Raw genomic sequence first — 27169 nt, 5'->3', positions numbered from 1 at the left:
GACTTACTAAGACAAAATAATTATATAAATAATGACTTACTAAGACAAAATAATGGCATAAATATTGACTTACTAAGACAAAATGACATAAATATTGTCATTTGTCTTAGTAAGTCAATATTTATTTATGTCATTATTTTTGACTTATTAAAAATTGACTTAATAAGACACAATAATGACAATATTTACGTCATTATTGTGTCTTAGTAAGTCAATATTTATTTATGTCATTATTTTTACTCAGTAAATATTGACTTGCTACGACAAAATAATGACATAAATAATGACTTACTAAGACAAAATAATGACATAAATAATGACTTAATAAGACAAAATAATGACATAAATAATGACTTAATAAGACAAAATAATGACATAAATAATGACTTACTAAGACAAAATAATGGCATAAATATTGACTTACTAAGACAAAATTACATAAATATTGTCATTTTGTCTTAGTAAGTCAATATTTATTTATGTCATTGTTTTTGACTTTGTAAATATTGATTTAATAAGACAAAATAATGACAATATTTATGTCATTATTTTGTCTTAGTAAGTCAATATTTATTTGTCATTATTTTGTCTTAGTAAATATTGACTTACTAAGAAAAAATAATGACATAAATAATGACTTACTAAGACAAAATAATGTCATAAATAAATATTGACTTACTAAGACAAAATGACATAAATATTGTCATTTTGTCTTAGTAAGTCAATATTTATTTATGTCATTATTTTTGACTTAGTAAATATTGACTTACTAAGACAAAATAATGACATAAATATTGTCATTTTGTCTTAGTAAGTCAATATTTATGCCATTATTTTGTCTTAGTAAGTCATTATTTATGTCATTATTTTGTCTTATTAAGTCAATATTTACTAAGTCAAAAATAATGACATAAATAAATATTGACTTACTAAGACAAAATGACAATATTTATGTCATTATTTTGTCTTAGTAAGTCACAATTTATGTCATTATTTTGTCTTATTAAGTCAATATTTACTAAGTCAAAAATAATGACATAAATAAATATTGACTTACTAAGACAAAATGACAATATTTATGTCATTTTGTCTTAGAAAGTCAATATTTATGCCATTATTTTGTCTTAGTAAGTCATTATTTATGTCATTATTTTGTCTTATTAAGTCAATATTTACTAAGTCAAAAATAATGACATAAATAAATATTGACTTACTAAGACAAAATGACAATATTTATGTCATTTTGTCTTAGTTAGTCAATATTTATGCCATTATTTTGTCTTAGTAAGTCAATATTTATTTATGCCATTATTTTGTCTTAGTAAGTCATTATGTATTTATGTCATTATTTTTATTTAGTAGATATTGACTTACTAAGACAAAATAATGACATAAATAATGACTTACTAAGACAAAATAATAACATAAATATTGTCATTTTGTCTTAGTAAGTCAATATTTATTTATGTCATTATTTTTGACTTAGAAAATATTGACTTAATAAGACAAAATGTATGTAATTATTGTGTCTTAGTAAGTCAATATTTATTCATGTCATTATTTGTACTCAGTAAATATTGACTTACTAAGACAAAATAATGACATAAATATTGACTTACTAAGACAAAATAATGACATAAATAATGACTTACTAAGACAAAATAATGACATACTTAGTATCTCAGGTAACTAGGACTGTTTTGTGTTTTGTTTTTACTTTACGGAAAAAATATCGAGATATACATCGTATATTGCCATTCAGCATACAGAGCGGAAAACACAACCGAAAATTGCAGGCTAACAGAAGTGTGGATAGAACCACGTTATAATCGGCTAGGAATGTTAGGAATGTTTTTTAGAAAATAATGCAATGACGTTTGTTACCGCATACGTAAGCGGCCACATTAGAAGCCTTTGTAACAGTTTTATTACCATTTGCATTTACATAGCAAATTTTAAGCCATCCCTAGAAGGACTTAGTGGGAACAGAAGATGACGTCACTTTGTGTTTTTAAACAGTTTCACATGGACAAAAAAATATGTGGATTTTTTTTCCCTATTGAGAGGTTAAAGCCTAGAAAGGTTTGCATATTTCATCGCTGCTGAAGCCCAGTGCAAGCCTCACTTACTTACATTTTATTCAATATTGCATCAAATACATTTGGCAAAGCCTTGAGGCGACAATCGTATCTGGCAAATATTAATTGGCGCCCCACTTCAGTAAACATTTGGTCTTGATTCATGGTATCAAAAACAAAAAAGCCTTACCATCCTCTGATGACCTTCACAGATATGATGTTGGAGAGTTTCAGGTGAGTGGCGTCCGCTAAGTCCCTGTAGATCTCATAGGCTTGGCCACTGAACTGAGCTTCCGGGAACAGTACGATCTGCGGAAAAGACCACGTAAGAATGGGCACGTTTGTCTTCTGTAAAACTAAAGTCTACGAACAGCTTTCATGAACTAAGACTGTACGATTTGTATATACTGTCAATACCATTGTGACTCAAATGTTGACCAATATTTCCCGTGATAGGTAGTTAATAATCCTTCTTTTAACACTAGTTTTCACACTATAGTTTTAACTCCATATTTTTACACTATATTTTTTACAGTCTATTTTTTACACTTAAGTTTTACACTATAGTTTTTATACAGTTTATAGTTATAGTTTCCGCAATATAGTTTTTACACTGTAGTTTTTACACTACAGTTGTCACTATAGTTTTCCCACTATAGTTTTTACTTCATATTTTTAAACTATATTTTTTACACTTAAGTTTTACACTATAGTTTTCTTACTATAGTTTTTATACAGTGGTTTTTACATTATGGTTTCCACAATATAGTTTTTACATTTTAGTTTTACACTATAGTTGTCACACTATAGTTTTTTACACTATAGTTTTTATACTATGGTTTTTACACCATCATTGTTACACTATAGTTTTCCCACTAGTTTTTACACTATGGTTTTCCCACTAGTTTTTACACTATGGTTTTTACGCTACAGTTTTCCCACTATAGTTTTCACACTATAGTTTTACACTATAGTTTTTACACTACAGTTGTCCCACTATAGTTTTCACACTATAGTTTTACACTATAGTTTTTACACTACAGTTTTCCCACTATAGTTTTCACTCTATAGTTTTACACTATAGTTTTTACACTACAGTTTTCACACTATAGTTTTTACACTACAGTTTTTACACTATAATTTTTACACTGTAGTTCTACACTAGTTTTCACATTATAGTTTTTACATTATAATTTTCACACTATAGTTTTTACACTATAGTTTTCACACTAGTTTTTATACTATGGTTTTTACACCATCATTGTTACACTTTAGTTTTACACTACAGTTTTCACATTAGTTTTTACACTATAGTTTCACACTATAGTTTTTACACTCTAGTTTTCCCACTAGTTTTTACACTATGGTTTTTACACTATGGTTTTTACACTACAGTTTTCACTATAGTTTTCCCACTATAGTTTTCACACTACAGTTTTCACACTATAGTTTTTACACTACAGTTTTTACACTATAATTTTTACACTGTAGTTCTACACTAGTTTTCACATTATAGTTTTTACATTATAATTTTCACACTATAGTTTTCACACTAGTTTTTATACTATGGTTTTTACACTATCATTTTTACACTTTAGTTTTACACTACAGTTTTCACATTAGTTTTTACACTATAGTTTCACACTATAGTTTTTACACTATAGTTTTCCCACTAGTTTTTACACTATGGTTTTTACACTAGTTTTCACTATAGTTTTCCCACTATAGTTTTCACACTATAGTTTTTACACTATAGTTTTTACACTACAGTTTTCACTATAGTTTTCACACTATAGTTTTTACACTACAGTTTTTACACTATAATTTTTACACTGTAGTTCTACACTAGTTTTCACATTATAGTTTTTACATTATAATTTTCACACTATAGTTTTTACACTATAGTTTTCACACTAGTTTTTATACTATGGTTTTTACACTATCATTTTTACACTACAGTTTTCACATTAGTTTTTACACTATGGTTTTCAGACTATAGTTTTTACACTATAGGGGCGGTATAGCTCGGTTGGTAGAGTGGCCGTGTCAGCAACTTGAGGGTTGCAGGTTCGATTCCCGCTTCTGCCATCCTCGTCTCTGCCGTTGTGTCCTTGGGCAAGACACTTTACCCACCTGCTCCCAGTGCCACCCACACTGGTTTAAATGTAACATAGATATTGGGTTTCACTATGTAAGGCGCTTTGAGTCACTAGAGAAAAGCGCTATATAAATATAATTCACTTCACTTCTGAGAACCAGAAACCACTGCACTGGACATTTGTTTTGCTTTTGTTTACAACTTTTACTCTCGAGTATCAACATGAAGTATCAATATCACTTGAGAACGAGTGGAAGAGAATAAGGAACGTTTTTAGATATTGTGTTGATATTGTTAAACTGTCAATAACACAACTAAATAGACACATTTACAGTTATCGGTTAATGGTATCGGTTAATGGTATCGGCCAATCTCACTCGTCATGGATGATCGGAATTGGCGGTAGAACCCCTTAATCCCGGGGTTTCAAACGTACGGTCCGTGAACAGGTTTTATCCGGCCCGCGGGATGAGTTTGCGAAGTATAAAAATGAGCCGAAATGTTGCTGTTTAAATGTGTCCACTAGATGTCGCAATAGCAATTCTTTGTAGATAATGCTACATATGTAAAAAAAATAAAATAAATAAACTACATGATGTTGGTGCACCAGTCATGAATAACATCCCGTAATTTGATTTTGATATTATTATTTTTTTTATCTTGATAGATTTAAAATTAACACTAATAAGTTGACTGACATTATCACATCATTTATTCAGAATATGTAGGTTTTATATACAAGGCACATAACATGTTTTATATACAATGAACATAACATGCATGTTTTTATATACAATGAACATAACATGTTTTATGTAATATGAACATAACAAGCATGCTTTGTATACAATAGACATAACATGTATGTTTTTATATACAAGGAACATAACATGCATGTTTTTATATACAAAAAACATAACATGCATGTTTTATATACAATGAACATAACATGCATGTTTTTATATGCAATGAACATACCATGCAGGTCTTTTTATACAATGAAGATAACATGCATGTTTTTATATACAATGAACATGACATGTATGTTGTTATATACAATGAACATAACATGCATGTATTTTTATACAATGAACATAACATGTATGTTTTATATACAATGAACAGAACATATATGTTTTTATATACAATGAACATTACATGTATGTTTTATATACAATGAACATAACATGCATGCCTTTTCATACAATGAACATAACATGTATGTTTTATATACAATGAACACATTATGTATGTTTTTATATACAAAGAACATACCATGCATGTTTTAGATACAATGAACATAACATGCATGTTTTTACATACAATGAACATAACATGTATGTTGTTATATACAATGAACATAACATGTATGTTGTTATATACAATGACCATAACATGTATGTTTTTGTATACAATGAACATAACATGTATGTTTTATATACAATAAAGACATGTATGTTTTTATATACAATGAACATAACATGTATGTTGTTATATACAATGAACATAACATGCATGCCTTTTTATACAATGAACATAACATGTATGTTTTATATACAATGAACACATTATGTATGTTTTTATATACAAAGAACATACCATGCATGTTTTAGATACAATGAACATAACATGCATGTTTTTACATACAATGAACATAACATGTATGTTGTTATATACAATGACCATAACATGTATGTTTTTGTATACAATGAACATAACATGTATGTTTTATATACAATAAAGACATGTATGTTTTTATATACAATGACCATAACATGTATGTTTTTGTATACAATGAATATAACATGCATGTTTTTATATACAATGCACATAAAATATATGTTTTTATTTACAACGAAGATAACATGCATGTTTTTATATACAATGAACATAACATCACAGTTACAAAGAAATTAATAAATAGATCTGTTATAGAAAAGGCAATTGTCCATTTTCTGGTGGTTATTCAGGGTCGTTTTAAAATAGATAAATAATTGACATCAATAAAATTGGAATGATTGGAAAGTCCTCGGTACCAGAACCCTTTGCAGTGGGTATTTGTCTTTGGTCTATTTATGTTGTCCAAATAAAAAAATAGATCTGTTATATAAAAGGCAATTGTCCAATGCAGAGGACGCGGTTATTCGGGGTCGTTTTAAAATAGATAAATAAATGACTGATGAAATTGGAATGATTGGAAAGTATGGATAATAAAAGTCTCCCACTGAGGGAAACATGCATGTTAAAAGTTGCTGACTCATTTAAGTATAAAAGACCCCAAAAATATGTGGGCAACAAATAAAGTACTTCCGCTTCAGCACTGACTGCCATGACCGTAATCACATCCAGTTGTGCTAAAATGTTCTTAATTTATTTTTACCCCCCCTAAGTACGACATATGAAAAGCAGATGTTTTCACTGAACAGGGAGTCAGTATTTCCAGAGTTCCCTCCAATCACAGCACAACTACAAACCCCGTTTCCATAGGAGTTGGGAAATTGTGTTTGATGTAAATATAAACGGAATACAATGATTTGCAAATCCTTTTCAACCCATATTCAGTTGAATATGCTACAAAGACAACATATTTGATGTTCAAACTGATAAAAAAAAATGTTTTTGCAAATAATCATTAACTTTAGAATTTAATGCCAGCAACATGTGACAAAGAAGTTGGGAAAGATGGCAATAAATACTGATAAAGTTGAGATTTTAACATCTACGGTCCGTAAAATCATCAGAAGGTTCAGAGAATCTGGAGAAATCACTGCACGTAAGCGATGATATTACGGACCGTTGATACTGCATCAAAAACAGACATCAGTGTGTAAAGGATATCACCACATGGGCTCAGGAACACTTCATAGAACCACTGTCGGTAACAACCGTCTATTGCTACATCTGTAAGTGCAAGTTAAAACTCTGCTATGCAAAGCAAAAGTGAAGTGAAGTGAATTATATTTTATATAGCGCCTTTCTCTAGTGACTCAAAGCGCTTTACATAGTGAAACCCAATATCTAAGTTACATTTAAACCAGTGTGGGTGGCAGTGGGAGCAGGTGGGTAAAGTGTCTTGCCCAAGGACACAACGGCAGTGACTAGGATGGCGGAAGCGGGAATCGAACCTGCAACCCTCAAGTTGCTGGCACGGCCACTCTACCAACCGAGCTATGCCGCCCCATTTATCAACAACACCAAGGAACGCCGGTGGCTTCGCTGGGCCCAAGCTCCTCTAAGATGGACTGATGCAAATTGGAAAACTGCTCTGTGGTCTGACGAGTCCACATTTTAAATTATTTTTGGAATTATTCGACATCGTGTCCTCCGGAACAAAGGGGAAAATAACCATCAGGATTGTTATAGGCGCGAAGTTGAAAAGCCAGCATCTGTGATGGTATGGGGGTGTATTAGTGCCCAAGGCATGGGTAACTTACACATCTGTGGGGCAGTTTAGCTCGGTTGGTAGAGTGGCCGTGCCAGCAACTTGACGGTTGCAGGTTCGATTCCCGCTTCTGCCATCCCAGTCACTGCCGTTGTGTCCTTGGGCAAGACACTTTACCCACCTGCTCCCAGTGCCACCCACACTGGTTTGAATGTAACTTAGATATTGGGTTTCACTATGTAAAGCGCTTTGAGTCACTAGAGAAAAAGCGCTATATAAATATAATTCACTTCACATCTGTGAAGGCACCATTATGGCTGAATGCTCCATACAGGTTTTGGAGCAACGTATGTTGTCATCCAAGCAACGTTATCATGGACGCCCCTGCTTATTTCAGTAAGACAATGCCAAGCCACGTGTTACAACAGCGTGGTATCGTAGTAAAAGAGTCTGGATACTTTCCTGGCCTCCCTGCAGTCCAGACCTGTCTCCCATGGAAAATCTGTGGCGCATTATGAAGCGTAAAATACGACAGCGGACTGTTGAACGACTGAAGCTCTACATAAAACAAGAATGGGAAAGAATTCCACTTTCAAAGCTTCAACAATTAGTGTCCTCAGTTCCCAAACGTTTATTGTGTGTTGTTAAAAGAAAAGGTGATGTAACACAGTGGTGAACATGCCCTTTCCCAACTACTTTGGCACGTGTTGAAGCCATGAAATTCTAAGTTAATTATTTTTTGCAAAAAAAAAAAACAAAGTTTATGAGTTTGAACATCAAATATGTTGTCTTTGTAGCATATTCAACTGAATATGGGTTGAAAAGGATTTGCAAATCATTGTATTCTGTTTATATTTACATCTAACACAATTTCCTAACTCAAATGGAAACAGGGTTTGTACAAGCAGGCAGTTGACGCAAGTACCGTACCTTTCCGGGTCGCCTGTGAAAGCCCTTGGCGGTCCTCTCCTAGTAGGTGAAAGTACAGAAGTATTATCATGACACATCGTGTGGAGGATGACAAATATCTGCCAAAGAGGCGGGTCTGCATTTTTCCTGTGCCGCCTTGATTGTTCTGACCTTTTTTCATTCTTCTATCTGGGACACGTGTAGGCTGTGGTTCTACAAGTTTAGGCATTATTCTCAGTTTTCGGTTCTCGTCACAGAACTCCTACTTTTTCAAAACAAGTTCAAAGGCCTACTGAAAGCCACTACTAGCGACCACGCAGTCTGATAGTTTATATATCAATGATGAAATATTAACATTGCAACACATGCCAATACGGCCTTTTTAGTTTACTAAATTGCAATTTTAATTTTCGCGGTATGACGCGTGCGTGCGCGTGACGTCACGGATTGTAGCGGACATGTTACACTTTACCCACCTGCTCCCAGTGCCACCCACACTGGTTTAAATGTAACATAAATATTGGGTTTCACTATGTAAAGCGCTTTGAGTCACTAGAGAAAAGCGCTATATAAATATAATTCACTTCACTTCACAATATTCAATGCAAAACTTTTTGGGATCCCTATTGAAAGGTTAATTTCTTCAACCTTGGCCCGCGGCTTTGTTCCGTTTTAAATTTTGGCCCACTCTGTATTTGAGTTTGACACCCCTGTTCTAGTCCTTCCCTCTAACTTTCCTCATCCACGAATATGTCATCCGCGCTCAAATTAATGGGGGAATGGTCACTTTCTCGGTCCGAATCGCTCTCGCTGCTGGTGGCCATGATTGTAAACAAATGTTCAGATGTGAGGAGCTCCACAACCCGTGACGTCACGCGCACTTTGTCTGCTACTTCCGGTACAGGCAAGGCTTTTTTATTAGCGACCAAAAGTTGCGAACTTTATCGTCGATGTTCTCTACTAAATATGTCAATATCGCAAAATGATCAAGTATGACACATAGAATGGACCTGCTATCCCCGTTTAAATAAGACAATCTCATTTCAGTAGGCCTTTAACTCTGACTTTGAGCTGATTGTCAGAGTAATGTTTGAGGATGGGTTGTGATTCACAAAGATTAGTAATGTAAATGTTTGAGGGCTGCTGCTGCTGCTTGGTACACAGAGAAGTCTTTGTCAAATACCCAAAAGGCATCCCCCTGGACAATAGCTCCGCTGTTTGTGTAATAGAGAAGCTTACACTGCAACTAATGATGACTTATGGCACACGACCTACACAGTGAATGCTGTGCAAATGATAATTGCTTTAGTACTCATCTTACACAGTGGAAGGCAGCTCACGTTCCCCGAGCAATAATATGTGCGGCACACTTACATTTTTACAAAGCATCCCCTGGGAAAGAAGTTGCTGAGTCTCTGAGGGTGCCGGGTAAGGGCTCGGCGTATTCCCAGGAAAAGATGGGGGCACAGCATAGGGAGGGTTCGAACCTGGTTTTGCAACCAGATCTTGTTCACGGACATGGGCCGTGGTAACCTGACACATAAAAAAAAGAACCATCAGAAGACTGGTGAGTACGAACCCCGTTTCCATATGAGTTGGGAAATTGTCTTGGACGTAAATATAAACGGAATACAAGGATTTGCAAATCATTTTCAACCCATATTCAGTTGAATATGCTACAAAGACAATGTCCAAACTGATTTAAAAAATATATTTTCTTTGCAAATAATCATTAACTTTAGAATTTGATGCCAGGAACACGTGACAAAGAAGTTGGGAAAGGTGGCAATAAGTACTGATAAAGTTGAGGAATGCTCATCAAACACTTATTTGGAACATCCCACAGGTGTGCAGGCTAATTGGGAACAGGTGGGTGCCATGATTGGGTATAAAAACAGCTTCCCAAAAAATGCTCAGTCTTTCACAAGAAAGGATTGGGCGAGGTACACCCCTTTGTCCACAACTGCGTGAGCAAATAGTCAAACAGTTTAAGAACAACGTTTCTCAAAGTGCAAATGCAAGAAATTTAGGGATTTCAACATCTACGGTCCATAATATCATCAAAAGGTTCAGAGAATCTGGAGAAATCACTCCACGTAAGCAGCATGACCGGAAACCAACATTGAATGACCGTGACCTTCGATCCCTCAGACGGCACTGTATCAAAAACCGACATCAATCTCTAAAGGATATCACCACATGGGCTCAGGGACACTTCAGAAAACCACTGTCACTAAATACAGTTCATCGCTACATCTGTTAGAGCGAGTTAAAGCTCTGCTATGCAAAGCGAAAACCATTTATCAACAACATCCAGAAACGCCACCGGCTTCTCTGGGCCTGAGATCACCTAAGATGGACTGATGCAAAGTGGAAAAGTGTTCTGTGGTCTGACAAGTCCACATTTCAAATTGTTTTTGGAAATAATCATCATTGTGTCATCCGGACCAAAGGGGTAGCAAACCAACCAGACTGTTACAGACAAAAAGTTCAAAAGCCAGCATCTAATAATAACTTAGATTTATATCGCGCTTTTCTAAACACTCAAAGCGCTCACAGAGAAGTGGGACTCAACAATCATTCACACTTGGTGGTGGTAAGCAACATGAGTAGCCACAGCTGTCCTGGGGTAGACTGACGGAAGCGTGGCTGCCAGTTTGCGCCTACGGCCCCTCCGACCACCACCTATCATTCATTCACCAGTGTGATCGGCACCGGGGGCAAAGGATGAAGTGTCCTGCCCAAGGACACAACGGCAGCGATTTTTGGATGTCAATCGGTGGGAAGCGAACCTGCAACACTCAGGTTTCTGGCCGGCCGCTCTACCCACTACGCCATGCCGCCCCCATCTGTGATGGCATGGGGGTGCATTAGTGCCCAAGGCATGGGTAACTTACACATCTGTGAAGGCACCATTAATGCAGAAAGGTACATACAGGTTTTGGAACAACATATGCTGCCATCTAAGCGCCGGCTTTTTCATGGACGCCCCTGATTATTTCAGCAAGACAATGCCAAGCCACATTCAGCACTGTTACAACAGCGTGGCTTCGTAAAAAAAGAATGCGGGTACTTTCCTGGCCCGCCTGCAGTCCAGACCTGTCTCCCATCGAAAATGTGTGAAGCGTAAAATACGACAGCGGAGACCCCGGACTGTTGAACGACTGAAGCTGTACATAAAACAAGAATGGGAAAGAATTCCACTTTCAAAGCTTCAACAATTACTTTCCTCATTTCCCAAACGTTTATTGAGTGATGTTAAAAGAAAAGGTGATGTAACACAGTGGTGAACATACCCTTTCCCAACTACTTTGGCACGTGTTACAGCCATGAAATTTTAAGTTAATTGTTATTTGCAAAAAAAAAAAATAAAGTTTATGAGTTTGAACATCAAATATATTGTCTTTGTAGTGCATTCAACTGAATATGGGTTGAAAAAGGATTTGCCAATCATTGTTTTCCGTTTATATTTACATCTAACACAATTTCCCAACTCATATGGAAACGGGGTTTGTACATTTAGTTACTATGCAACCGACACAACCTTGAAAATGGGATTTTAAAACCAACCTCTGTTTTCATCGTGCTTTGCCCTGCTGTTCCTGGATCCAGGGAGCGGTACTTCTCTAAATAGTCAGGCAGCTTGATGTCGTTAAATGAGGGAAACGGAGGGCCTGAGTCACCGACCACAGCCCCTGTAGGCAGAACTCGGTCTTCTTTTTGCCTGGTCAAGTAGTCTGGAGTGGGAACGGGCGAGGTTGGCTCGGATAACGGGCTAAGCTGGGGCGACACATCACTGGAGTTGGTGCCTTGTGGAACTGCACCATTTCGCCGCCCCTTGAAACTAGGCGATGTGAGACTGCTAAGGACACAACTTCCCTCTAAGCGAGACTTCCTGATGATGTGATCGTCTTTCTCTTCCTTAGTGTCCGCCTCGGTGCTGTTTGGTGTCTTATCTTTCGAATGAGAAGAAGTATCCAGACTACTAATCAACAGACATCTATCTACGATACTCGCCCTAGCAGGCTTAGCGGCAGTTTTGGCTTCTGTGCTCTGAAGTTTAGGTAAGATGTTAGAGCCCGTGTCGAAGGAGCGACTCTTCTTTCTGAGGCCGATTTCAAACTCCTCCGGGTCAAATGTCTTCTCAAAGCGGGCTTCCCGGATGGCGGGCATTGCAAAAGGGGGCTGAGGTGGCCGGAGTTGGTTGTGTTTTCGAGGTGGGAGGGAAAAGGGAGCACAAAGTTTCTGGATCTTCTGAATGAAGTCTTCATCATCGAGCTCATCCGCTGTGTCCAGGAGATTGCTTTCGCTGGAAGAGGCGCTTAGTTTGGGTCCGGGGAGTTTAAGTCTGTGCTTTGGGAAGTCCACGTCCAGCCAACTCGAGGGCGCGTCGTGCTGCTGAAATGAAGAATCATCCGTGCCCAGTCCTCGTGGCGAATTCTGTTTCTTAGGGGACGGAGACTGGTTTTGATCCGCGGTGAGCTTTTTAGCCTTTGGGGAAGTCATGGCTTTTAGAGTTTGTTTGTTCAGGTCTGGTTCGTCTCTGTGTTGTCTTGGCGGTGAGGAGAGATCACTGTTAAAGCTCGACGGAAGCACATTAGTCCTCGGCGCATCGCTTCCTTTATCTGTCTTTTCTATCTCAACAACAGCGGCACTAGAAAGAACGTCGTCAGAGGTTTTCTGCTGTGTTTTGTCTAAGCCTCCGCGTGAAGTGAGAGTCTCTGTGATATTTACTTCCTCAATCTGTGGCTTTGTTAGCGATGCTTTATCTGTTGAGGAGTTTACCTTTGAGCTTTGTGTCTCACTGGCCTGGCTCGTAGTCTCGACGGAAATACGAGTCGGCTTTCTAACCGTTACCATGTTGTCCGTGGGAGCACTTATCAGCACAGGTGGGTCAGAAGACACTCTTACGTGCTCAGTCTTTGCACTAAAGTCACCACCCAAATTGGCTTCATGCTTATGTGAGTCACTGACTGCGCCTTCTAATTGTTCCAAAGACTCAAAATTAGGCAGCTGCTGTTGTGTTGCAATAACTGCAGGAGCTTTTTCTAGTGATTTTATTTTCTCAGACACATACCGACCCGTCTCTTCCTGGGAGAACACTTTAGGACTCTCTCTTGCAGTCTTTTTACTCTGAATAACTGAATACGCTGCAGCCTTCTCCATATTTGTGCTCAGCGTTTTCGGAGGGACTGACACGGCTGCATTAATATCGCTAACAGGCTGCGTTTTATCCTGTGTCTTAATCTGATTTGTCTGATTATCCATGGCAACACTTCCTTCTGTCCTCAAAAGGTCTTCTCTATTCTGCAAAGCTACATTCAGTTTCATATTTTTGTCTAGATTGAGTTTTCCGGGCGTTTCTTTGTCTTTTTTCTCAATCTGACGTTCTAATTTCGAAACATCTTTGGCTTCACTTTGAATGGTTGGTTTTGTGTCAATAACGTAGTCTTGCCTTGCTTTTAGTCTACTTATTGATCCAGGTTGCGTTGAGGTGCCTTCATCTAGTTTTGAGATTTCAGCATGTGGTCCTTGCACCATGAAAGAGTTTATTTTCTTAAAAGGCTCTACTGACTGAGAGAGAGAAGGTTTGTCCTCTACTGGAGTTTTGACCTCACGTTTGGGTAGACGGGTCTCACCCCCAGTCTTGTCCTCCCTTTGGGACAAACTAACGAAAACCTTGTCAACAGGTTTCTTTGTTTTCCAGTTAGAAGCAACAGTATCGGGTTCATCTTTGTTGACTGACGATTCAGGTACTTCCTCTACTCGGTTGACTAGTTTGTCGGTCACTTTTCCAAAAGGAGAATCCAACTGTTTTTTTGTATCAGCAACGTCAGATTCTTTTACAAATGTGTTTTCAGTAGACGTAACTCCTTCTACTTCATCAGGTGGTAGAAAGACCACATCATCAACTTGTTTTTCAGAGGAGACATTTTGTTTACTTGAGGATGACTCGTTGTCCCGATTTTCGCCCACAGGACTAGTCGGCTCCTTACTTTTTCTTCGTTTAGACCGAGACCCTGATCTAGCAGCGACTTTGGACCGTGTACTTAAATCATTAGTCAGTTCTGCTGTATCATTTGTGCTTTTCAGTGGGACACTGTTAAGTTGCGTATTCTGGCCATCTGCCTTTGAGGTCTGGGTGCTATGTTGTTTCATAGGTGTGGAAGGTTTTACCCCACCAACAGTGGTATCCTGTCCGTCTGGTTTTAGTGTTACCACAGTCATTGCTTTAGTTTCCAGTTTACCCTGACTGTCGGGTTCTGATGATTCTGATGCAGCGGTTGCCACGGATTTGATGGGTTTTTTAGTAATTCCTATCTTGGGTGACTTTTGAGGCAGCATTGATTTAAAATCTCTTGTAGAATCCTCTTTAAAATTCTTTGCCCTCTCTTTGACCGTCAGCTTAATTTCCTGTTCGGGTGGCACAGGGCTGGAAGTGGCAGCGCCATATCGGTCCGCTGATTTCGACCTCTGCACCGGGGGTAGAAAATCCACTTTGAGCCCCTCTGTAGTTTTTCTAGCAGGAGAGACATCGGCGCTCCTCGGGATCTGAATGGTCTTTTTGAGGCCCGTCGAGGCTGACTGGCGCTCAAATAGGTTGATCTTAGCGGCAATTCGGCCTGGGATTGGAACTGTTGGCTTCTCCGGTTTCTTCATATCTTGCCGTCTACATATGATGGCAAAACGGGAATTTTAACATAATTTATACACATTGCAGAATGTTTTTTTTTTACATTATATACATAGATAATCACTCTAGTTGTGTCTACATTTCTAAGATGATACATTCCAAATTCTTGAAATAAAATGACACTGTACAACTACTCGGGCTGCAAACCTTTCGATTCAATATCGATTCGATAATATATCGATTTTTTCGATTCGATTCGGTTCTCGATTCAAAAACGATATTTTTCCGGTTCAAAACGATTCTGTATTCATTCAATACATAAGATTTCAGCAGGATCTACCCCAGTCTGCTGACATGCAAGCAGAGTCGTAGATTTTTTTTTAAAAAAGCTTTTATAATTTTAAAGGACAATGTTTTATCAACTGATTGCAATAATGTAAATTTGTTTTAACTATTAAACGAACCAAAAATATGACTTATTTTATCTTTGTGAAAAACAGTGTGTTGTCAAGCTTATGAGATGCGATGCAAGTGTAAGCCACTATGACACTATTGTTCTTTTTTATTATTTTTATAAATGTCTAATGATAATGTCAGTGACGGATTTTTAATCACTGCTATGCTGAAATTATAACTAATATTGATACTGTTGTTGATAATATTCATTTTTGTTTCATTACTTTTGGTTTGTTCTGTGTCGTGTTTGTGTCTTCTCAATTGCTCTGTTTATTGCGGTTCTGAGTGTTGCTGGGTCAGGTTCGGTTTTGGAATTGGATTGCATTGTCATGGTATTGCTGCGTAGTGGTTTGTTGGATTGATACAAAAAATAAATCGATTTTTTAAAAATGAGAATCGATTCTGAATCGCACAACATATTCGAATCTAACTACATTAGATGGCTTTACAATATTCTATGCTTCAACACAAATTCTTGTTCTGAACACAGTTACGCTAAGACAAAGGAATTTTAAGCCAACTTCACGACGAGTCATGGATTGTTTTGGAAAAATTGAAAGATAATAGTCCAAAAAAAAATGCCTTACCTTTCATCAGTCTCTGTAAGGGGCTTATCCTTGTCCACCTTTTTGTCTTGGTCCGTCGTAGACTCCAGGTCCACCTCGACTATTCTTTTTTCCGTTTTTAAAGGTACATTTTTCCGAAAAAGCTTTACCTCGCTCCGAGATACTTTGATACTCCTACGTTTGGACTCCGGTGTCTCTGTCTTCCGCTCCACTCTGTAAAACTGTTCGTCATCCTCCATGTCTGCCCTTCCATCAGCCGTTGCAGTGACTGGATGTGAGCCCAAGAAGTTGTCTGCATTCTTGGTGGCATTAGGACAGGAAGTCTCATTTTCTCCACCTCCAGGTGAGGCCAGTGAGGTGAGGCCATGCTTAGAGGAGGAGTCAGTAGGTTGCTCTTCCACTTGACTCTGTGGACTTTCCCCCTGCGGGCTGGTCGCTGAGCTATTGGGGGAAGGGAATCCCTCTTGAACAGGTTGGACATTGACAGGCAATTTTTCCTGAGAGCTGCACCCGCCATCTCCCTGATTGTTCTTCCTCGTTTTCTTCTTAGCTGAGTTTTTACGCCCCATGTTGCCAGCCTCTGTTTGTTTTTTATCTGGTTCAAGCTCCAACTGGCGGTCTTTGTGTAGTTTCTGTGACACGCCCTGTTGTGTCTCTATGCTGTCGGTTTGTGGTACGACCGGAGGCCTTAAATTTGCACTTTTGTTTACCTCTGCTTTTGAAGTTAAGCTTCTCAATGAATCGACACTTGGCGATTCGGATGATTTGGACTTTTGGAAAACCGGTAGCTTTTTTTCAATTTTGGTGAGGATCACTTCCTGTCCTGTTAAGGTGTCTTGGCCACAGTGAGTCACGCTGGTCTCCTCCACGTAAACATGCAGCCTCTTTCCTGCCTGGGCCTGTGCAGCTGTCTGGGCTAAAGAATGGGCTTGGCCCTGGTCAGAGTTCCATACCACACCCTGCTCAGACGAAGAAGAGGTGGCAGAGAGATCTGTCAGATAACTAGAAAGACTGTCAGAATTCCCGCCCGCCAAAGGAGCATGGCTGCCCTTATTTGCCTGCCCTATTCGCTTCTTTTTGCTGTCGAAAAACTCCGCCTCTCTTGGCCCGCCTCCTGCGGCCACACTGCTGCTCACTACAGAGTGTTCTCTGTGGGCAGACTGCGTGGCGACCACTTCTTCAAAGCATGAAAAGTCTCTTGAGGGACCCAGCGGATCGGGATTCGAGCTCTTTTCTTTCTCCCCCAGCTGGTGTTTCCTGGCAGGTTTCTCACTCTCCTCGTCCTCCGACTTCAGCGCTCGGTCACGAGTTGGGGATGAATTTTCAGTGGGACTATTGGGACTCCTTCCTTTCCATGGAGTGAGCCAGCTACCAATTCGTCCCAGCACCCCAGGACTCTGCGGCTCTTCTGGGTTGTCAGACTACAGCAAATTACAGAAATCAGCGTGGAATTTTAACACAAAAGCATTATAAAACATGCGCTTTTTAATCAAGTATATTATTATATGTGAAAAGCAGAGCGCATACAGTCTTTGGCATATATTGTCTGTGAACAAATGAAGGCAGAGCAGGCTTGGGAGAATATAAGTAGGGATTAATTATGTCCATAGACCATTTTTTTTAGTCTGGCCATGCATCTCTCAGCACAGCAATGACATGCAGGAGAGCAGATAACCTGAGGGCTTACCGTGGTAAATACCATATCATTCAGATTCTTTATGTAGTTTGTGAACATTTTGCTTTAGAACTTACACTCCTACAGAGCAAAGAGAATAGAAAGAGCAGAAAATAATCCTAAACAGGATATATTGCCAGAGCAAATCAGTTCATAACTTTGCAGCAGAGAGCAACTCACCCTTTGGTCAGATTTCAACTTTTCTTTCTTCTGGAAAATTATAATCCGCCACCGCGCGGGTGCTGCTGTCTTTTTGCATGCCTTACCGACGAACGTTTAGTCCCCCATCAAGGAAAAACATCCACAACTGTACAAGGGCGGCAGTAAGTGTGGCATGTGAGAAATGCACCGCTGCTGGAAGTTCTGCCCCCTTTTTTCCAGCTCACGCAGCTGTGTGGTAACGTGATGCATTCAGTGGTCCTTGGTAAACGGCTTCTAAGAACCGAAACCGTATCAGGTATCAGAAAAAAAGCATATTTTTGCTTTTTGTCATCTTTGATACGAGTCTAGGTTTATTGTTTGTTTGGGTCGGGACAAACACACACTGTCAACACACTGGTTTGAACTTTACTTTACATATTTTTTTGTTATTTCAGGTCCTACCATACATTACACTCTGCAACCAGTGTGTCAGTTTTATACCTGGACTTTTAAAATCTTAATTAAGGTGTGTCAGTTTTTATACCTGGATTTTTAAAATCTTAATTAAGGTGTGTCAGTTTTACATCTGTACTTTTAAAATCTTAATTAAGGTATTACAATATTTAGGACAGTGGTTCTTAACCTGGGTTTCGATCGAACCCTAGGGGTTCGGTGAGTCGGCCTCAGGGGTTCGGCAGAGGTCAAAACACACCCGACTCGTCGTCGTAATAAAAACTTCTCTCTATCGGCGTATTACGGATACGGCAACAGCAGAAGTCAGACTGATTTGCAGGTCTGTAATTGTCAAGTGTGAGTTTAGTGTCTGTTTTGTTCTTTGAACAAGGTGATGTTCTTGCACGGTTGATTTTGTGCACCAGTAAAAAAACATGGTAACACTTTAGTATGAGGGACATATTCACCATTAATTAGTTGCTTATCAACAAGCAAATTAGTAACATATTGGCTCTTAACTAGTCATCATTAAGTACTTATTAATGGCCTCATTATAACCGGTTATAACCGGTTACTTTTAGACCTCCACCCCAGATCACACCTCAATCCAACCCACTTCTCCAAAGTGGGCTGGCTCAGGGTGGAGGACGGAGTAAAACAACTTGCACTGAGCCTAGTCTATAAAATCCGCTACACCTCCTTGATACCGAAGTACATGTCAAATTACTTCCTTAACGTAAATGAGCGTCATAACCACAACACCAGGGGGAGCTCCACAAACCACGTTAAACCCAGATTCCGATCTAACAAAGGTCTTCACTCATTCTCTTTCTATGCCACGTCAATGTGGAATGCACTCCCAACAGGTGTAAAAGTAAGTGCATCTCTATATTCCTTCAAAACCGCTCTAAAACAACACCTCCAGGCAACTTCAACACTTTACTAATACCCTCCTCCATTCACATCCCATCTCCCCGGATTATAAACAACTCAAATGTACTTCTAATGTATATACTTGTTCTTATGCTATGTGAACTCACTATGTTCTCTGCTGGCTGTACATATCCTACTAAATAAGACCTACACTGTTTCAATGTCCACATTCCTCTGTTGATGCAATTGTTGATGACTGAAGTACTGATATCAACCAAAGCTCCTCATTGTAAATAATGTAAATAATTCAATGTACATACTCTGATGATTAACAAGTCAATGGCGTTTTAAAATCGTGTTTTTATCAGCTTCGTCTTTTAGTAAAGGTTAAACCGTTTTTATCTTTTAACCTTTTTGAACAAGTCGTGCATGTTTTTAATTCAAGTGGCCTGGACTACCGCAATGCACTTTATGCTGGCATTAGCCAAAAAGCTCTCTCCCGGTTGCAGTTAGTCCAGAACGCGGCAGCACGACTTTTAACAGGGGCCAGGAAACGCCAGCATATAACCCCAATTCTTCAGAGTTTGCACTGGCTCCCTGTTCATTTTAGAATTGAATTTAAAACATTGCTGTTTGTTTTTAAATCTTTACATGGACTGGCACCTCAATATATCTCGGACCTTATCCAAATTTACATCCCTGCGCGCGCTCTGAGGTCCGAGAGCCAGCTCCAGCTCGTGGTGCCCAAGACCAGACTTAAGACCAGGGGAGACAGGGCCTTCTCTGTGGTCGGCCCTAAGCTCTGGAACACTCTGCCGCTCCATGTTCAAACTGCTTCCACAGTGGAGTGTTTTAAGTCTCGTCTTAAGACCCACTTTTATTCTTTGGCTTTTAACACTACGTGAGTTGTGTGGTCCTCTGTTGTCCTCTGTGTTTTTTATACACTTTGATTTTTATTTTACTGTTTTAATTGATTTTACCATTTAAAATAGTTTTTAATCATATTTGTTTTTATATTGTTTTTATTGGTTTTATTTTTATTCATTTTTTGCTTTATTCAGTCATTGGTGGAGCATAATATTGTTTTTAACATGGCTGTGCAGCACTTTGGAAACTTTATTGTTGTTTAAATGTGCTATATAAATAAAGTGGATTGGATTGATTGTGTGATGACTGTATTATGCTGATAGTATATATTTGTACCACGAATTGATTAACGTGGACCCCGACTTAAACAAGTTGAAAAACTTATTCGGGTGTTACCATTTAGTGGTCAATTGTACGGAATATGTACTGAACTGTGCAATCTACTAATAAAAGTATCAATCAATCAATCAAAAACCCTAACCAAATAACTCCAAATTAAGTCTTTGTTACTTTGAATATGTTCCCCCTAGTGTCGAACAACCTCTAAATTAGGTCTTTGTTACTTAGAATATGTTCTACATACTAAAGTGTTACCAAAAACACACAACTTTGTCTTGAATTTGAAAAAAAAACATTTTATTTTTCACTAAGAAGGGTTCGGCGAACGTGCATATGAAACTAACAGGGTTCGGTACCTCCAACAAGGTTAAGAACCACTGATTTAGGATATATTCTGTGTTTATTTATTCACTATACAGTGTCTGTTTTTACGCATTATTTCATTTACTAAATAAGCCATGTACAAAACCCATCTGTTACTATCACACATTATTTATCATTTTCTTTCCCTGATAAAAAAAAATGGTAACCTTGTTAATGTTAAACCAAGGAAGTAAACAAAAGTATCGGTAATTGCCGAGACTCGGAGAAGGGGTATTATACATAACTCCTTTTCAGAAGTTAACAATAACATTAACTAAATTGTGTAACTTTTGTGACGCATATTGGATTAAACTAAACAATGACATTTGAACATCCCTGGGATGTACAACATGTCACCATACAGAACTATTACATTTTTCCTAAACATGCATTTACAATAAAACCGAGTAGTTTGACGTTAAAGCAGTTGCTTTATAGAAATGGCACACTGTATTATAATATTAATGGTAGAAATAATAACTTAAATATAATTTTAGCCTAATCAAGCCCAGCCATTGGAGATCCTGGATTGCAGGTCGCGTGTATTCTATAAAGGCTAAACTGAAGCGGGACACATACGTTTTGTTATATTTACATTCAATTGTGTGTGAACAGTAGAGACTGGATATTATGAGATATGGGAAGCATAAAAGTAGTGTATATTTAAATTGTTAATGTTTAAGTTAAATTATCCTGAAGTGCACCGAAAAAGGGTTTAGAACAGGGATGTCCAAAGTTCGGCTGCGGGACATTGCAAAAACGGATCAAACTAAAACATGACGTAAAGAGAAAAAGCTGAAAATGTTGACATTAAAACATTATTTTTAACACATTCAAAAAATGTAACGTTTTGTTTTAACAATTTTTTTTTTATAAAATAAAAACATTTATAATATATATCCAATACGATCAAAGTAGCCTTAGAGCCTTTTTTGATGTATTTACCTCATTTTTATAAAGCTTTCAATCTTTAATGCTTTATCTGATTGATTGATTGATTGATTGATTGATTGATTGATTGATTGATTGATTGACTGATTGATTGATTGATTGATTGATTGATTGATTGATTGATTGATTGATTGATTGAAACTTTTATTAGTAGATTGCACAGTACAGTACATATTCCGTACAATTGACCACTAAATGGTAACACCCCAATAAGTTTTTCAACTCGTTTAAGTCGGGGTCCACGTTAATCAAGTCATGGTAACTTAAACCATGTTTTTAACCGCAACCTCAAAAGGGACAAGCGGTAGGAAACGGATGGATGGATGAATGGACTGTTTTTCCCATTAGTATTGTTGTACTTTATTCATTCAACATGTATCACGTATTGTAAAGTATCTTTGACTTTTTAGAAAAGTGCATCTAAATAAAATGCATCATTTATCAGTATGCATTCCCTAAAAAATAAATAAATACAAAATAAATAAATGGCTTGAATGTAAAGTAACAAACTGCTGTATTTCGTAGGTTTAAACATTAGTTAAGACAGTGGTTCTCAAATGGGGGTACACATACCCCTGGGGGTACTTGAAGGTATGCCAAGGGGTACGTGAGATTTTTTTTAAATGTTCTAAAAATAGCAACAATTCAAAAATCCTTTCTAAATATATTTATTGAATAATACTTCAACAAAATATGAATGCGAGTTAATAAACTATGAAAAAAATACAACAAAGCAATATTTAGTGTTGACAGCTAGATTTTTTTGTGGACATGTTACATAAATATTGATGTTAAAGATTTATTTTTTTGTGAATAAATGTTTAGAATTAAGTTCATGAATTCAGATGGATCTCTATTACAATCCCCAAAGAGGGAACTTTAAGTTGATTATTACTTCTATGTGTAGAAATCTTTATTTATAATTGAATCACTTGTTTATTTTTCAACAAGTTTTTAATTATTTTTATATCTTTTTGTTCCAAATAGTTCAAGAAAGACCACTACAAATGAGCAGTATTTTGCACTGTTATGCAATTTAATACAGGGGTCACCAGGTCGCCCGTAAGGACCAGAGGAGTCGCCCGCTGGCCTGTTCTAAAAATAGCTCAAATAGCAGCACTTACCAGTGAGCTGCCTCTATTTTTTTAAATTGTATTTATTTACTAGCAAGCTGGTCTCGCTTTGCTTGACATTTTTAATTCTAAGAGAGACAAAACTCAAATAGAATTAGAAAATCCAAGAAAATATTTTAAAGACTTGGTCTTCACTTGTTTAAATAAATTCATTAATTTTTTTACTTTACTTCGTATAACTTTCAGAAAGACAATTTTAGGGAAAAAATACAACCTTAAAAATTATTTTAGGATTTTTAAACACATATACCTTTTTACCTTTTGAATTCCTTCCTCTTCTTTCCTGACAATTTAAATCAATGTTCAAGTATTTTTTTTTGTTTTATTGTAAAGAATAATAAATACATTTTAATTTAATTCTTCATTTAAGCTTCTGTTTTTTCGACGAAGAATATTTGTGAAATATTTCTTCAAACTTATTATGATTAAAATTCAAAAAAATTATTCTGGCAAATCTAGAAAATCTGTAGAATCAAATGTAAATCTTATTTCAAAGTCTTTTGAACTTCTTTTAAAATTTTTGTTCTGGAAAATCTAGAAGAAATAATGATTGGTCTTTGTTAGAAATATAGCTTGGTCCAACTTTTTATATATTCTAACAAAGTGCAGATAGGATTTTAACCTATTTAAAACATGTCATCAAAATTCTAAAATTAATCTTAATCAGGTAAAATTACTAATGATGTTCCATAAATTATTTTTTTAATTTTTTCAAAAAGATTCAAATTAGCTAGTTTTTCTCTTAATTTTTTTCTGTTGGATTTTGAATTTTAAAGGGTCGAAATTATGTTTCAAAACTTAATTTTCTTTTTTTTCCCTGTTTTCTCCTCTTTTAAACCGTTCAAGTAAGTGTTTTTTTCATCATTTATTCTCTACAAAAAACCTTCCGTAAAAAAGGGAAGAAAAATGTACGACGGAATGACAGACAGAAACACCCATTTTTATATATATACATATATCCATCCATCCATCCATTTTCTACCGCTTATTCCCTTACGGGGTCGCGGGGGGCGCTGGCGCCTATCTCAGCTACAATCGGGTGGAAGGCGGGGTACACCCTGGACAAGTCGCCACCTCATTGCAGGGCCAACACAGATAGACAGACAACATTCACACTCACATTCACACACTAGGGCCAATTTAGTGTTGCCAATCAACCTATCCCCAGGCGCATGTCTTTGGATCTATATATATATATACATATATATCTCTGTCTTGATTGGATTATCCAGAGAATAGTGCTCGATACCGTGGTAGAGGGAACCCCTCATGAAACAGATCTGTAGAGATGAAGTAGTCTTGTGATTTTTTCCCACACCTACATATATACATATATATATAGATTTAATTATTAAAGGTAAATTGAACACCTTGGCTATTACTGGCAATTTATTTAAGTGTGTATCAAACTGGTAGCCCTCCGCATTAATCAGTACCCAAGAAGTAGCTCTTGGTTTCAAAAAGGTTGGTGACCCCTGTTTTTAATAAATCACTAACTGATGACATAGTGCTGTATTTTACTTCTTTATCTCTTTTTTTTCCCCAACCAAACATTCTTTGCTCTGATGGGGGGTAGTTGAATTAAAAAAATGTTCATCATTGAAAAAAGGTTGAGTTGGCGAGAAGCTTAACAATTCCTACTTTCCTCCGCTGCATTTGAACACAGCATGATGTCTTTCCATTGCCGGAAATGACGCAATAGACTGCGCGCTTTTTTCCCCCCTGTTTCCGTATCTGGTTTAATATAGATTTTTTTTTTTTTTTTTTATAACCACCAAACAAAAATTAACTCTTTGCGTGGATGTTTTCCCGAAACTTCACACAAACTTTCGGTTTAGATGTTAACGAGGCTGAAACCCTGCCTTGCGGGGTGGGAACTGCTTCGTGAGCGATTATCATTGCTCCATGTTGACTCTTCAGACAGCTTTATATAATATAAATATAAAATTAAAATAAAAAAGTTCTAAACAAAGTCACTTACGCAATTCACCGACAGAACAAACTTTTCGTACCAAAAAAAAAAAAAAAAGTATTTAAAAAAAAAAAAAAAAAAGTAGTAAAGATCGTCTTACCATGTTCTCAGTGTTCTGCTGCTCCAGCACTAAAAAGTCCCGTCATGGGTTACAAACAGGCGTAGTATTCATGTTGTCATAAGCGAGGCTAAAGTGTGTCTTTTAGAGGAATATATTCGAAGGAGTGTTACTGAGTTATGTCTTGTTCGATGCTAATCAAGAAGCGGCGGCTGACGGCGGAATCCGGCCGGCCCAGCTTCGCACACCTCGCGGCGTTTGGCACACACACACACACACACAAAAACACACGCACACACAATTTGGTTGCGCAACTAAAAAGCAAGGCTTTGGGCCCAAAAGGCTGGGATTTGAATGAAAAAAAAAATGCACACATACTAAAATTTTATTTATATATTTTGTACTATTGACTTTATTTTGGAGGGATAGAATCCATGGCTCTTTGAGGAGTCCCGGTGTTGGGATACATTAGCCCAGCGTTTTTCAACCACTGTGCCGCGGCCGTGATCAAGATACAGTCTGGCATACTTGCCAACCCTCCCGGATTTTTCCCGGGAGATTCACGAAATTCAGCGCCTCTCCCGAAAACCTCCCCGGAAGAAATTTTCTCCCGAAAATCTCCCGAAATTCAGGCGGAGCTGGAGGACACGCCCCCTCCAGCTCCACGCGGACCTGAGTGGGGACAGCCTGTTTTCACGTCCGCTTTCCCACTCGTACTTGCCAACCTTGAGACCTCCGATTTCGGGAGTTAGGGGTGGGGCGGAAATGTGGTTTGGGGGCGTGGTTGGGGTGGTATTTAAATGATAAATGGGTTGTACTTGTATAGCGCTTTTCTACCTTCAAGGTACTCAAAGCGCTTTGACACTACTTCCACATTTACCCATTCACACACACATTCACACACTGATGGAGGGAGCTGCCATGCAAGGCGCCAACCAGCACCCATCAGGAGCAAGGGTGAAGTGTCTTGCTCAGGACACAACGGACGTGACGAGGTTGGTTCTAGGTGGTTCTTGGTTCTAGGTGGGATTTGAACCAGTGACCCTCAGGTTGCGCACGGCCACTCTCCCACTGCGCCACGCCGTCCCTTATTTCATATATATATATTAGAGATGCGCGGATAGGCAATTATATCACCCGCAACCGCATCACTAAAGTCATCATTCACCCGCCATCCACCCGAACCATCATTTTATCAGGACCGCAACCGCCCGCCCGTTGTTATATATCCGGAGTCGGCGACCTTTACCATTAAAAGAGCAAGTTGTCACAAAGTCAAGAAGGCAATGGTAGCCGCTAACGTTCTCGCGAATAACCGATGGTGCTCATTCAAATAACAGGAATAAGGGCGTGCCGTGGAGCCATTGCCTTTGACACCTTCAACAACATTTAGGAACCGTTTGCCAGTCCAGCAACATGTTGTATGCAGCTTACACAAACACACGTACAAGATTGAAGGGCATACTGGGTGATACAGAGTACACTAAAGGTTGTGATATAAACAATTTGAACACTCTTACTAATATGCGCCACACTGTGAAGCCACACCAAACAAGAATGACAAACACATTTCGGGAGAGCATCCTCACAGTAACACAACATAAATGCAACACAACAAATACCCAGAATCTTTTGCATCCATGACATTTCCTGAATATACTTTACACCCCTGCACTCCCAACCCCGCCCACCTTACCGACGCACGGTTCAACCACCACCCGCCCGAATCTATTTAAAATCAATTTTTTCGTCATGGCACCCGCCCGACCCGCGGTTTATCCGCGGATGAGGCCGCAAACCGCGCATCTCTAATAGCTATATATATAAATGGGTTGTACTTGTATAGCGCTTTTCTACCTTCAAGGTACTCAAAGCGCTTTGACACTACTTCCACATTTACCCATTCACACACACATTCACACACTGATGGAGGGAGCTGCCATGCAAGGCGCCAAATAGCACCCATCAGGAGCAAGGGTGAAGTGTCTTGCCAGGACACAACGGACGTGACGAGGTTGGTACTAGGTAGGATTTGAACCAGGGACCCTCGGGTTGCGCACGGTCACTCTCCCACTGCGCCACGCCGTCCCTATATATATATATATATATATATATATATATATATATCTTAATTGGATTATCCAGACAATAGTGCTCGATACCGTGGTAAAGCGCAATATGTAGGTGTGGGAAAAATCACAAGACTACTTCATCTCTACAG

General features: G+C 38.0%; 1 protein-coding gene across 2 annotated transcripts in view; it reads right to left on the bottom strand.

The window, feature by feature from the left end:
* The window catches only part of LOC133542349 (beta/gamma crystallin domain-containing protein 1-like), a 105503-nt gene extending 80287 nt beyond the window's left edge, over positions 1–25216 (bottom strand). The window contains exons 1-6 of one of the 2 annotated variants that reach the window (XM_061886399.1): positions 24991–25216; positions 16145–17544; positions 12038–15137; positions 9842–10000; positions 8489–8527; positions 2269–2387 (exon numbers count right to left, since the gene is read on the bottom strand). In XM_061886399.1, coding sequence (XP_061742383.1) covers positions 2269–2387; positions 8489–8527; positions 9842–10000; positions 12038–15137; positions 16145–17544; positions 24991–24993 — 4820 coding nt within the window. In that variant the 5' untranslated portion in view covers positions 24994–25216. Of the gene's footprint in view, positions 1–2268; positions 2388–8488; positions 8528–9841; positions 10001–12037; positions 15138–16144; positions 17545–17810; positions 17880–24990 lie in introns of those variants that run through there. The other variant, XM_061886398.1, reaches the window with a different exon arrangement.
* Between the last annotated feature and the right edge of the window lie 1953 nt (positions 25217–27169).

Source organism: Nerophis ophidion, linkage group LG24, assembly GCF_033978795.1.
Source record: "Nerophis ophidion isolate RoL-2023_Sa linkage group LG24, RoL_Noph_v1.0, whole genome shotgun sequence".
NCBI lineage: Eukaryota > Metazoa > Chordata > Actinopteri > Syngnathiformes > Syngnathidae > Nerophis > Nerophis ophidion.
Note: the sequence above shows the minus strand (reverse complement) of the source record. Positions and strands in the feature narration are given on the sequence as shown.